General features: G+C 58.4%; 1 protein-coding gene across 23 annotated transcripts in view; it reads right to left on the bottom strand.

Moving 5' to 3' along the window:
- The window catches only part of PLEKHA6 (pleckstrin homology domain containing A6), a 113,885-nt gene that overhangs the window by 13,665 nt on the left and 88,094 nt on the right, over window positions 1-12,126 (bottom strand). For 13 of the 23 annotated variants that reach the window (XM_059674018.1, XM_059674017.1, XM_059674012.1 and 10 more), the window contains 9 exons: window positions 11,617-12,099; window positions 10,090-10,564; window positions 9,530-9,616; window positions 8,485-8,538; window positions 4,633-4,713; window positions 3,659-3,727; window positions 2,364-2,444; window positions 1,926-2,075; window positions 1,103-1,198 (listed from right to left, as the gene is read on the bottom strand). In XM_059674018.1, the coding sequence (XP_059530001.1) occupies window positions 1,103-1,198; window positions 1,926-2,075; window positions 2,364-2,444; window positions 3,659-3,727; window positions 4,633-4,713; window positions 8,485-8,538; window positions 9,530-9,616; window positions 10,090-10,564; window positions 11,617-12,099 (1,576 nt within the window). The remainder of the gene's footprint in view (window positions 1-1,102; window positions 1,199-1,925; window positions 2,076-2,363; window positions 2,445-3,658; window positions 3,728-4,632; window positions 4,714-8,484; window positions 8,539-9,529; window positions 9,617-10,089; window positions 10,565-11,616; window positions 12,100-12,126) is intronic. The other 10 variants (XM_059674020.1, XM_059674019.1, XM_059674010.1 and 7 more) reach the window with 8 other exon arrangements.

Genomic DNA, 12,126 nt, shown 5'->3' on the forward strand with positions numbered 1-12,126 from the left:
GCCCCTGGGGGAGACAGGTCCTGGCGTGGAGGCCCCGCAGGCGGACATTCTAGGGCAGCCCACTCTCCAGGCTAAGCTCCAGTTTCCCGGTTTTCTTCAGCTCCAGGTCGCTCTTCTGTAATGCCCACCCCCAGCATCTGCCTAAATGCTCATGGGTTACACTCGATGACAGCACCCACTCTTTGAAAAGTGATGGCCACCTCTGATTTAGCACCTCCACCCCGGGCACCGTGCTCAGTGCTGTGCAGACACTAACCCGCTCTGGCCGCACGGCTCTACGAGGCGAGGGCGGCCGCTGTCCCCACGTCCGAGAAGAAGGGACTCAGCCCAGCCACCTGCAAGTTGTGCGACCACCACCTGAATCTGGGTCTGTTTGCTCCAAGAGCTGGTGCTCTTGCTCACACTCCCCTACCTCCTAAAGTCGCCCACCGACCACCTGGGTCCTCGGACCAGGCCTTCGCCTCACTCCACCTAACGAGCTGCAAGGCTCGGGTGGTAAGTTCTGTTACCAGGAGGAAGCAGGAGGAAAACCGGGGAAACCAGGGCTTAGCCACACCAGAAACAGGGCTTGCAACACCAGCGAGAGAGGAGGCACGGAGCTGCGTGCTGAGCAGAGAAAAGACAGACGGAGGCTGAGAACGAGATGCCCACGGTCAGGGTGTCCAGCCGCTGCCTCCAGACAGGGCTCTAACAAGTCCCTGGAAGGGGGTTTCCTCCTAGCCAAATGCCCGAGTGTAGCCCGCACTGCCTGCCCTTCTGACGTCCCGAGGGAGGTTTATATCGATCGTGTATTTATATTTATGTCTGTTCAGTCCTTCAGTCATACAACACCTGACATCTAACGCTCCTCTGCTTCTCCTTGGCTCATGCCCTGGCATTGGATGGAACTGAAGAACCCCATGCTATCCTCATCTTGGAATTTAGAGTCCCTTTGAAGTGGCCTGAACCTGGTCTTTTGTCTCAGAAACCACCCCTCGTCTGAAGTCTGAAATCTCTAAAGCAGGAGAGGAAGCCACTCTGGTCTCTTTGGGCCACAAGGACAAGGGAAGACCCACAGCACATGCGGACCGCTCCCCCCTCCCCTGCCCAGGGCCCTGGTCACCTGGATGTCCAAGTTGAGCTGTTCCCAGAGGTCGTCGTGCAGGGCAGAGACCTCCGACTCCAGGCTCTCGTACTCCGTGGTGCTGTTGGTCAGGGCCTGCACGGGGAGCAGTTACTGAGAAAGCAGCTCGCCTAGCATCCCTCATCCTGCGACTGGGCCTGGGGCCAGGGCCCGAGGCCGGCAGATCTGGGGAGGGCTGGGAGGAGAGCGCACAGGCCTGCGACATGCGAATGACAGCCAAGCACCAGCCTTACAAGAGGTGCCACAGCCCGCCCTGCTGCAAACCGAAGTAAGAGAAAATAGCATCCTCTCCAGACATGTGGGCAGGCCGGAGGGGGGAGCATCGCGCCGTCACCCTCCTGCTCTCCCAGATCGGGCCATGGAAAGCGGAGGATAAAGGGAAAAGAGACGGAGGGAAGCGCTGTGCCTCTGGAGGTTTGCTCTCCTCTCTGGGCCATGCTCTCTGGGGGCTTTTGCTGCTGCCCAGGATGACCAGGCAGCAGCATTGCTGCCAGGGTCCGGGTTCTCCAGGGGAGAAGACAGAGCAGCCGGGGAAATAAGTGGCCTCGACTGCACACCGTCCTGGGGCAGGTATAGTTGGTGGAAAGTTCGCCAGTTCCTTGGAGACTGTGGGGCAAGCAGCCTGGCTTACCGGCTGTCTCTTTGCACAGCAGAGCTCTAGTTTTTGTTTGTGTCCCTCCCCAGGAGCACCCTGCTCTGGCCCTCTGGGGAGAACTGGGATTCGGGGAGCCCCGCCGGGGAGGGGGGGAGGGGAGGCTCTCCTGGCAGGTGCAGACCCGCTCTGGTTTCCATGGTTACCTACCGTGGTTGCCTGAGACAGCTCCACCCGGATGTTGATGAGCTGGTTCTGCAGGGACTCTTTCTTGTGCAGCAGCTTCTCTGGGTAGGCGGGCTGGCTCCCGAACATCTCCAGCTCCTGGTGGGTCCCCATCAAGGCACTTTCCAGGCTCTCCTGAGGAAAGGTGGGGTGGGGGTGGGTGGGGAGGGGGCTGTGAGTGGCCCTGAGCTCCCCTCTTTTGGGCTGTTAGCTACCCAGGCCGGAGCCCTAGAGGCCCAACCAGGCCGATTAGTGGAGGCTGTCCTCACCCTGCCTGAGGCTGCCCAGGAGAGTAAGGGCAGGACAGCAGTTCATGGAGGGCGAAGCTCTCAGCTTAGTCAAGATGGAGATGGCAGCCCACACCTTCTCCCCTAGCTCTCCCCCACCACCTGCCCTCACTCAAGGCCACCCCTTGGTTCTCACCTTCTCAGCTCGGAGCTGCTGCACCAGCCGGTCCTGCTCCCTCACCACCTTGTTCTGCTCACACAATTTGCCCAGCAACTTCTGGGGTCCCAAGGGAGTGGGGGGCAGGAAGGGAGAGAGAAGGGGGTGAAGGACACGATTTGATGGGGACCTGAGACTTGGGTTGGCGGGGCCCAGCCTCTGGATACCGCCTCCTTTCCCCTGCAGAGAAGCCTAGCCTTTCACCTGGACTTGGGAAACTCCTGGGAACAGGAAGGTGATCTTTACTTTGGGAGATTCCCTAGGAACCCACTGGGAGGGGAGGTGTGTTTATTCTCTAAGAAGTGAGTCAGTTGAGAGAAGAGAGGGCTGAACGCCAAACATGAGGCTCCTACATTCCCATCCTCCCAGGTCTTCCAACTCATGAGGGCTGGGGCGAGAACGTGGCCTGGCCCTCCAGGCCTCCTAGGTGATATGGACTCAAGGGGTAGGTAGGGTGTTTGGACAACTCTCTCTGAAACCCAGTAAACAATGTAAACTGGCTCCACGGTCCACACCACCTACTCTCCCCTCCCCGCGCCAGGGTCTAGGATGGCTGACGCTGGGGTCCCTCGGAGGTCTGGTCCTCGCCTGAATGGAACCTCTCCCAGGCCTGCTCCCCAGACAAGCCAGGGGAGATGGGGAGAAAGCAGGTGAGGCAAAACTTCTCTTCCGGAAAGACCTGTGCTTTCCTATGTGCACAGCTCTCCTCATGCCATTCCTCACATACCCCTGCAGTTCCTTCCCCCTGAACCAGATCATGCCTCTGGGCCTTTTAGCTCAAGGCCAGCTCACATGCCACCTGTTTTGACCCTGACCTACCAGCCCACATGGTCTCACTCCTGCAGAACCTGTTATCGGGCTGTTCGTATATGAATCATCTACTGCCACCTACTGGCACCTGGTGTCTGCCGCTACCCTGAAGCTCCCGGGGGGCTGGGGCACAGCCATGTTCTTCTTTCCAGTTACCTAGGGACTACAACTGACCTCCTAGCAAAGTCTGAGTTCCTGCAGGAAGCAGATCCCACGGCTGGAGACACGGGGCCTGGGGCTCAGGGGGAAACATACAGCCAGAGTGGGAGGCAGGGGGAGGGGGGAGAATGGGAAAAGAAGTGGGGAGGGAGGAGGCACAGGAAGAATGTTGTCTTTGCAGTGAGAGAGAACATGAATCGCATGTGTGAAGAGCCGCGAGGCGAGAGATGGATGGAGGAGCTGGAGGACGAGAAGAGCAGCAGGAGGGGTGGAGTGGACAAAGGGAGCAGGAGCGCTGCTCTTACGTCTGTATCCTGCTCGTTTAACTTGTAGGTGTGGGCGCTGTCCCGGAACACTTCTGGGTACGGAGGGACCTGCGGGAACAGGAGGCCGGTTACTGCAGCAGGGCACAGAGGGCATGCGGAGGTGGGAAAGCGACAACCCTTGCTCCATTTTTGCCAGAGACCATCAGACACCACCTCTGGTAGCTTCCACCTGGGCCCCTGAGCTGAGCTAACTCTCTGTGCCCTGGCTGGGAAGCCTGGGGCGGCCTGATCTAAGCTCCATCCCAATGGTCCTAGGCCCATTCTAGAAGTAGAGGCACTGCTCAGCTCTTGCTGTCTCTTCTTCCCAAAGCTACTGCTGAGAGGGACTCCAAGGGTGTGTAGCTCCCAGAGGGCTTGTGGGTAACAACCAGAATAACAGTTACCCTTCAGCTGTGTTTGAGGACCAGACATGGGAGAACAGAATGAGCATTGGAAATACTTGAGACTGTTGACCTAGCGGATTGAACACCAGTAACAGGGCTGGTGCCTGAACCAGGACTGATACACACACAGAAGTGTCTCTGGGTCCAGGACATGTTCCCTGCCCTCCATGACGCATCCAGTAACCACAGCGCCCTTTTCACACGGTTAGCCTGGGATGGTTCCCTGTCACACACCCATGCCCTCATCCCCAGTAATGTCTGCGGAGAAGATACCAAATATAAAATAGAAGCCCTGGACATTAACAAAGCAGATCTGTGATCCCTGGCAGGCATGAGATGTCGGTGCTATTTTGATGGTTTGGGAAATGGGCCTTGGGTTTATCCATGAACATGAAGAATGACGGAAACACAGTGGCATTAACGGAGGGAGACCAGGCTGAGCCTGGGAGATGAGGCCTGGCAGGTGAGTGGGCTGGGCGGAGCAAGCCCCATCCCAGGTGGGTGGGCTGGACCATGCACAAGCAGCTGACATGGTGTTGACAGGGCTCATGCTGCCAGCAGAGGTCTTACTTGCATGAAGAGCTGGGCCCTGGGGGAGGAGCTCTCCACCATGCGGTTCACCATACTGATCAGAGTCTCACTCTCACTCATCTGCAGCAGAGGAAGGAACGGACGATTCAAACTCAGACTCACAGAGAGACGCCTCCCCCACACCCTCCTGTGCTCGCCTGCCGGGACACAGAACAGGGCGGGTCCTCTTGGGGGCTCCAGCACCCTCTCGTTGGCCTCACCCATCACTCTTCCTCTGTGAACTCCATCTCAGGACCAGCCCTGAAGCTGCCCTGAGGAAAGGCCACAGAAGGGAGCTGGGAGGTCCCTGCGCCCCTGCTCACAGCTCTGAGATGTCCCAGCCCAATGACGCTTCCCCAGGGTGCTTGAGGACGATGGGTCTCGCCCACATGGGTCAAGTCGGTCATCTCCTTCCCCCAGCTCTCATGTCGCACACTGCTTTGGTCAAGGACCACACAGGCAGCGGCAAAGGCCAGTCTCCCACAATTTGAACTGAGTGAAACAACTGGAGAGGAACAGCTGCCTCTGGAGGGGCCTCCCAAACACCTAGGCACAGGTCTCTCGCCCCAACCCCTGCCCACCTCTTGGCTCTAGAGTAGAAAGGATTGCTAAACATGGTTTCCAGAGCTGGGCTGGTAGCATCCATGCCGATCTTGGATGACGCTAGGGAGCAAATAAGGAGGCCAAAACAAGCAAGCCATGTTAAAGGGACACCGGATATTGGAACACTGCTCTCCCAACACGTTATCTTACGTTTCAAGCATCATTGGGAACATGGGGGGCGGGGGGAGACTATTTGGCAAATGAAAAAGAAAGAAAGGTGAGGGAGGGATGGAGGGAAAGAGAGGGGATGAGCCAAACATAACAACCAGAAATGCCATCATTTCCCCCACTGGTTCCAGGGTGATGGCATCAAAAAGTGAACATATTAGGGAGCGTCCTTGGCTATGTCCCTTTAACTTAATTCATCTGCAGGAGTAGGCAGCAGAGAGGAGGAGCACAGGAAAAGCTTTTTAGGGAGGAGAAGTGAGTAAGGGAAGGGATAGGGCCACCTTAGGGCAGATTTTCTGGGTTCTCAGTTCAGGAGGCCCCCCATTTCTGCCCCTGTCTTGCCAATCTTTATTGGACCCACGTGTATTTTCCTTGCACCATTTGGGTGGCAGTCCAGATTCGGCCTTGCTTCCGTGTGCCGTGGATGGTGAGGGGCACCCGCCCACCCATTTGCAGGTCCTGCAGCATTTTAAAAGGCTTTCTGAGAATCTGATTTTCCTGCCTCATTAGCCTAATTGGAAATTTTCTTCTATGGCATAAAATGTCACTTAAAAGACTTTCAAAAGAGCGATTATAACATGAGGCTGAGTCTTTGTGAAATAGGTAAGTCAACAGGACATCAACCACACTGTAGGATCTGAACTAGAGTTGATCCTTGTCTTCTTGGAGCCTGTGTGTGTGTGTGTGTGTGTGTGTGAGAGAGAGAGAGAGAGAGAGAGAGAGAGAGAGAGAGAGAGAGAGAGAGAGATTGTATTTACTGTGCATGGGGTGTGCACATGGGTGAATGTTGACATCTGCTATCTGTGTGTCATGCCTGTGTCCTGTATGTGATGTGTGGATGGCGTGCGGATGTGTGGATGGAAGACAAGGCAGATCTACCAATACATCGGCTGTGAGAGGGCAGGGAGGCCAGGCCCTTCCTGGATGCGCACTGGTCTCATCCCCGTCCCCTCCCCCCCGCCCCCCCAACCAACCAGCCAGCGGACCTGGAGAAGAAAGGAGAGAAGCAGGACTGGCCCCGCCCAGGCCTGTACCCACCCTGGTGTGACTCGAGCTCTTTCAGCCCAGGTGGGGCCTGTCTCTAGGAAGACTCCGGGGTACCATCCTCTGTCTCTCTAGACTCCTGGGTACCATCCTCTGCCTGAGACAGCACCTAGCCCAGTGCCTTATACATAATAAGGGCGCTCAGTAATATTTGAAATTGAGTTTTAGAAGAAAAAGAACAATAAAGTAAGCAGAGCAGCAATGACCACTTATTGCCAATGTCTGATAACGCGCTCTCAAACGCATTCTTACTCGATTCCCCCGATACCTCTGGAGGCAGGGAGGGCAGGTTCTATGATGACTGTTTTATAATGGAGAAAACAAAGGCCCAGAGAGACTAGAGACATTTTCAAGGTAAAAAAACAACAACAAAGCAAAATCCTTGTAAATGGCAGAGCTGGAACTAAAGTGCAGTGTCTGACTCCGTGTTCGGGAGGCTTATCATGTCAAACTGCCTCTTAAGAATATCTAGGATATCTGTTTATTGAGGAGGACAACTCCCAAAGGTTATTTCTGAAGCCCCGCCCCCTGGGAGGACAGAGGCCCCAGTAGAGGCACCGCTGTCTGCACTGAATAACCAGACAGCCAGGCACCGTGGACGGGCCGCAGGGAGGAGAGCCTGCCCGGGGCCCAGGGAACAGCAGACCCAGCTCTGGGGCTGGGAGTCAGGGCTTCCAGGCCTGCTCAGGTTTGGCCTCCCGGTTATCCACGGACCGGACACCCTCAGGGACTGGGCAACACCGTGCTGCTTTCTGGAACTAACTGCAAGGTCCTTGCGGGCTGGGAGCCCTCCCTGCTGATGGACATGCAGGTGTCAGCGCTTCCCGTGCCCAAGGCCTTCTGCGAGGAAGAGTGACGAAGACATGAGGCCCAGTGAGGTGCCTGTCACGTGCTGTGACTAGACCCATCCACAGTCATGGTTATCGCCTCTGAGGCCATGCTTCTGCTTCTTTCGACAGCTCCGAGAGCACAAAACCATCCCGATGAGGTGTGACCCCAGCTTCCTCATTTACTAGATGTTTCCGCAGCTGTAAACCAGGTCAAAGCTCAGACTCCTATTCCACGCTCTGCCATGCACCAGCTGTGTGCCCTCAGCCCACTTTCTAGCCTCTCTGAGCTTTAGTTTTACCAGTTATAAAAGGCGATCATCAGAGCACCCCCTTTGCAGGGTTTCCATCAAGATTAAATGAGTTAGGCTCTGTGAAGTGCTTAGAATAGCACGGAGCACAGAGGAAGCACCCAATTCTGGTCGCTGCGGCCACTGTTGTGGCTATTACTACCATTATGATGTTCCCCACCGCCCCAGGCTGCCTCCCGTGATTTGTAGCACAGATCCGAGCACGGGAGGATGTGCTCAGAGAAATGCCCGGCGTGCTGACCCCTGGCTGTGAGTGTCACCGCCCCCTGAGCCTACAAGGCCAGGTGGCCAATGGGCAGAGAGCCCAGGAGCCCGGCCCAGGCAGCCCATGGCTTCCATCCTGTGGGAACAATCTCTGCCTCTTCAGGACGCTCATCTGTGAAACGGGGTTGAAACGACTCCCTCTGTCCACCATACGCTGTGATGTATGTGAACTAACAAATATACTGAATCGATAGGGTTTTGAGCCATCCTAGGGCAAGTCTGTCATCCTGTTTACAAACTGCAGAGTCTACCGGGGTCATTTCCCAGATTCCCGCTGAACTAAACCCTAGCGTGTTAGGCCCAAGCATCTCATCTGTGCTACTCTCTCCAGCAAAGATGCAAATTCCCGCCTGCCCCTGGGGGCAGTCCCATCTGGCTGAACAAACAGGAGGTGGCATTCATTATTCATGGGGCCATTTATATTCTCCTTCCCCGGGAAACTCCCAGCTGCCCTACAAAGCTCGGAAGGGAAGGGGTGTGAAGGCGCAAACCAAAATATAGGCCACTTTGTTGTGTCCTGGTTGTGCCAACAAAGGCTGTCAGATGGATGGAAGATGAGCAGGCGGGGAGGAGGCGGGAAGGAGCGGGGAGACGGGACAGGAGCAGGGTGGCGAGGGGGCACCAGCTCTGCCTACCTGCTGATCCAAATACTCTAGGTTTCTTTGCAACTGAAGGTCTAAAAGTTCATCCTACCCGGAACCCGAGGCCCAACGGCAACACAAACAAACAGGAACAGGACAAAAGAAAACAACAAAAAGGAAGCAAAGCAGTTAAGAGTTAGCCGGGCAAGGACAGAGGCCTCTCTGCCGTGGAGTCCTGGGGAAGGGCGGGGCGAGGATGTGGGCAGGCGCGGGAGCTGCCTGCTGGACTGCCCAAGCCAGCCGTGGAGACACGGGGGCCCCTTGGGGCTCCCTGGTCGGCGGGCCCTCCCAGGTGAGGAGGAGCCACTGAGTGGTCTGGTCAGCGCCTCCAGCAGATGTTGCACAGTTTCCTGGGGAATCTGCTGTTTCTGGGTGGGCGCATTTACGTGGGTAAGGCTGGGGTTTGGACGCTGGCAGAGGAGGAGGGGGTACGGAGGTGCAGCCCTCCCTGCCTGGCCTCCGCCACCCTGGCCTCCGGGTGCTGTGCAGGGAGGGGGATAGCAACAGGCCTGGGGGGATGACGGTTCGGCCGCCCCTCAGCTCTAGTTCTCCAGGTGGAGACAACACTTCTTAGGAAAAGACACAGTAGAGGGAGAGGAACGAGGAAATGATATGGGACATCTCTTCTCCCCCAGCCCTGCCAGCCTCCTTCCCCAGAGCGGCATTCCAGGCCAGGACAAACGGAAGCAGGTGCACTTAGGGGGACAGGGTGGAAGGCCATGCCTGTTGGGAGTTCTAGCCCGAATGGTGTCCCGGCCGGCAATCTGAGCCCCTGTCCAGGCCCCCCGGACGAGCTGCAGGGTTGCTCTGAGGCCAGAGGCTCAGGACATCACAACGTTCCAGATCTGTCCTTGCGTCTCTGCCCTGTGCCACAGGGAAGGGGCAACTGGCACCAAACTCTCCTGGGGTCAGCGTCCTGGCCAGGAGGAAGGAGGTATCCAGAGGCTACTAACAACCACATGGGCCAGGCAGGGGGCACAGAGCCCTCCCAGGAGGGAGGAGCGGTCCTGAGGGGAGTGTGGGGGAGGAGAGGACGTACCATCTTATCGTGAACCGTGGGGGGTGGTGGGTAGTTGTAGGGGTACAGTCCTGCAGGGACTGGCCGCCTGTCTCCCAGGTAATCATACTGGAAGAGAAAGGGGATTGGAGAGGTGAGAGGGTCCGGCTGGGACATGGACTTCCCCACCAACTGAAGTTCAAGGTTAATGTATATCCTGTCCCAGAGCAGATTTCAAACTCAAATGGACAGCCTTGCTCCAGTGCGAGATCCTGGCAATGACCTGTTCAGTCCTGCAGATCTGAACACCAGAGCCCTCTCCGCCCTCTTATAGAGAACGAGGGTTCTTGGCATAATCTGGCCACGGGCACAGACAGCAATGTTCCTACGTAGGGGGCAAAGCACGTCCCCCAGGGCAGCTCTCCTGGGGACAGAACCACAGGGCCAGGGGCTCCCTGGGCACATTGCTGGCCCGGTCAACACACAGCCCAGGGTCCCCACGTCCCAGATGCTCCCGCATGGCCACCTCTTCTCAGCAGATGGTCTCGGGCTTCTGGGGGACCCCAGGGGGGCGAGGAGGGAGGGGCGGGCTGGTGGCTCACCTTGGGCGAGCTGATGGATCGTCTCATCACATAGGCGGTGGGGTCCACGTAGATGTCCTCACTGCGAGGCGGCAGCCGCTCAAAACGGGCGCTGGGCGAGCGGACGGGGGAGTAGATGCGGGTGCGGCTGTAGGAGCCTTGGCTGGGCGAGCGGGGCACAGAGTGGGACCGGGGCTGCAAGGACAGGCGGCGCAGGGAGCCAGAGGCAGCGTCCAGCTCATCGTAATAGACGGGCTGCCGGGAGGGGCTGGGGATCCAGACGGTGCCGTCCTGCCGCCCGTAGCACCCGTTGCGGAAGGAGAGGCGCTTGTCCTCCAGGGCCCAGGGCGGGCTGATGCGGTCGTAGGCGGGCATGGAGCAGATGCTGTCCGGCCGCACGCCCGGCGGGTAGTACTGGTAATCGTCGGGGAACGGGGAGGAGTAGGGGCCACAATACTCAGGGCCCCTGCGGGACACGGGGTAGAACCTTGAGGGACTGAGAGAGAGGACGGTGTCAGACGCGGACACAGTGGGCAGGGCCCCACCCAGCCGCATTCCTGAGCCCTCCAGCCTGGAGTGGGGTGTGATCGCGTGAGGGGTGCCTCGGGCTGGCCTTGTGAGCACCCCGGGCACCAGGTTTGTGTCCAGAGGTTCAGGGACGACCCCGTCCTCAGAGCTCCTCCCTCAACCAGCTCCCCGAGCTTCCATCTCTGTCTCTTAAAATGCAATACCCCTCGGGAGAAACTTGAAGCCTTATTAGCCATCTCTATCTCCGTGAACCAATTTATCAGATCCTGTCCCACACAGAAGGGAGCGAGTGCCCCAGGCACCGGAGGAGGCCACAGAGGAACAAGAGCGGCTCCCCTGCTCTGATGGGACCGGGGCCAAGGGAGGTGCTCGCTCTCGGGCAGGGCCGGCGGCCAGGCGCCAGACCACCAGCAGGGAGCAGCCCTCGGAGCTGCTAGGACACTGCCCCTGCCCACACTGCCCGAGCTGCCCGGCCCCCAGGGCCCAATGAGAACCTCCCCGTGTTTGAAAGCCAGTCCCTCGATAAAAGAGTCGGTTGGTACAGAGGGCAGAACTGGGGTCAATGAGTGGCAACACTTTGTTTCTTTTCTCTTTTGAAAAAACGGCCATAAACATTGGCTTTCACACAGTCAGAGCTGCTCGGGGATGGGCTGGCGCGGCGGCTGACCATGGGTCTCCTGCTGGTAGAGACACTGGAACACAGGATGTGGCGGGAGGGCCAGAAGCCCGGGGACAGAAGTCTGACTGGGACAACTTTAGGGACCCTCCCAAGCTGCCTGCCTGCTTCCTGGGCCCCCCACACCCTGTGGAGAGACACTGGGTGCTCTGTCCCTTCCTCCAAAGGAAGCAGATAGAGAGCAAAATCCGGCCCAGGGAGCCACAAGGGCAGCAAAGGACTTGGGCAAGCGGGGACCCTGGGGCTTTCTCGGCTGCCAGAAGGTTTCCAACAGGGGGTGTCTCCTCTGTTGCTCCCCCCAGCCCCCGCCCTTGTGGCACCAGCACCCCAGCTCCACCCCTCACCTCCGAAGGTCTTCGGGGGGAGGCACCCCCCGACGCAGGTTCACCCACTGCTGGAGCTGGCTCATGGAGCTCTTGCGCTGGGCAATCTTGTCGGGGTTGGCATGTGGGGGGAAGCTCGGCCGGCGTCCCCCACTCTCTGAGTCCTGGGGCGGGAAAGCTGTGCTCCCTGGCCGGCTTGGGGAGCCGTACTGCCAGCCGTTGGGCTGGGGGGGCCGCTCCCCGCCCCCGGGGACCCTGGGGCCCCCCGGGTAAGGGCTGCCTGGCTCTGAGGCTGGTTCCGGCCCAGCTTGGATGCCGTTGGCTTTCACCAGAGGCTCGCTCTGGATGTCGGGCCTCTCGGGCCTCCTCTCCGCCTTCTCGCAGCCCCGGCCATCGCCCTCCCCTCGAGTCTTGGCCTCCGGCTCCGGGTTGGGGAAGCTGTTGTGAGGCGGCTGGTGGTGGTGTTGGCTGGGTGGGGTGTCCTCCGAGTCTGGCTTCTCGTGGCTGCAGGGTGCCAAGGGAGATGGCGTA

The sequence above is a fragment of the Myotis daubentonii genome, chromosome 18 (assembly GCF_963259705.1).
Source record: "Myotis daubentonii chromosome 18, mMyoDau2.1, whole genome shotgun sequence".
Classification (NCBI taxonomy): domain Eukaryota; kingdom Metazoa; phylum Chordata; class Mammalia; order Chiroptera; family Vespertilionidae; genus Myotis; species Myotis daubentonii.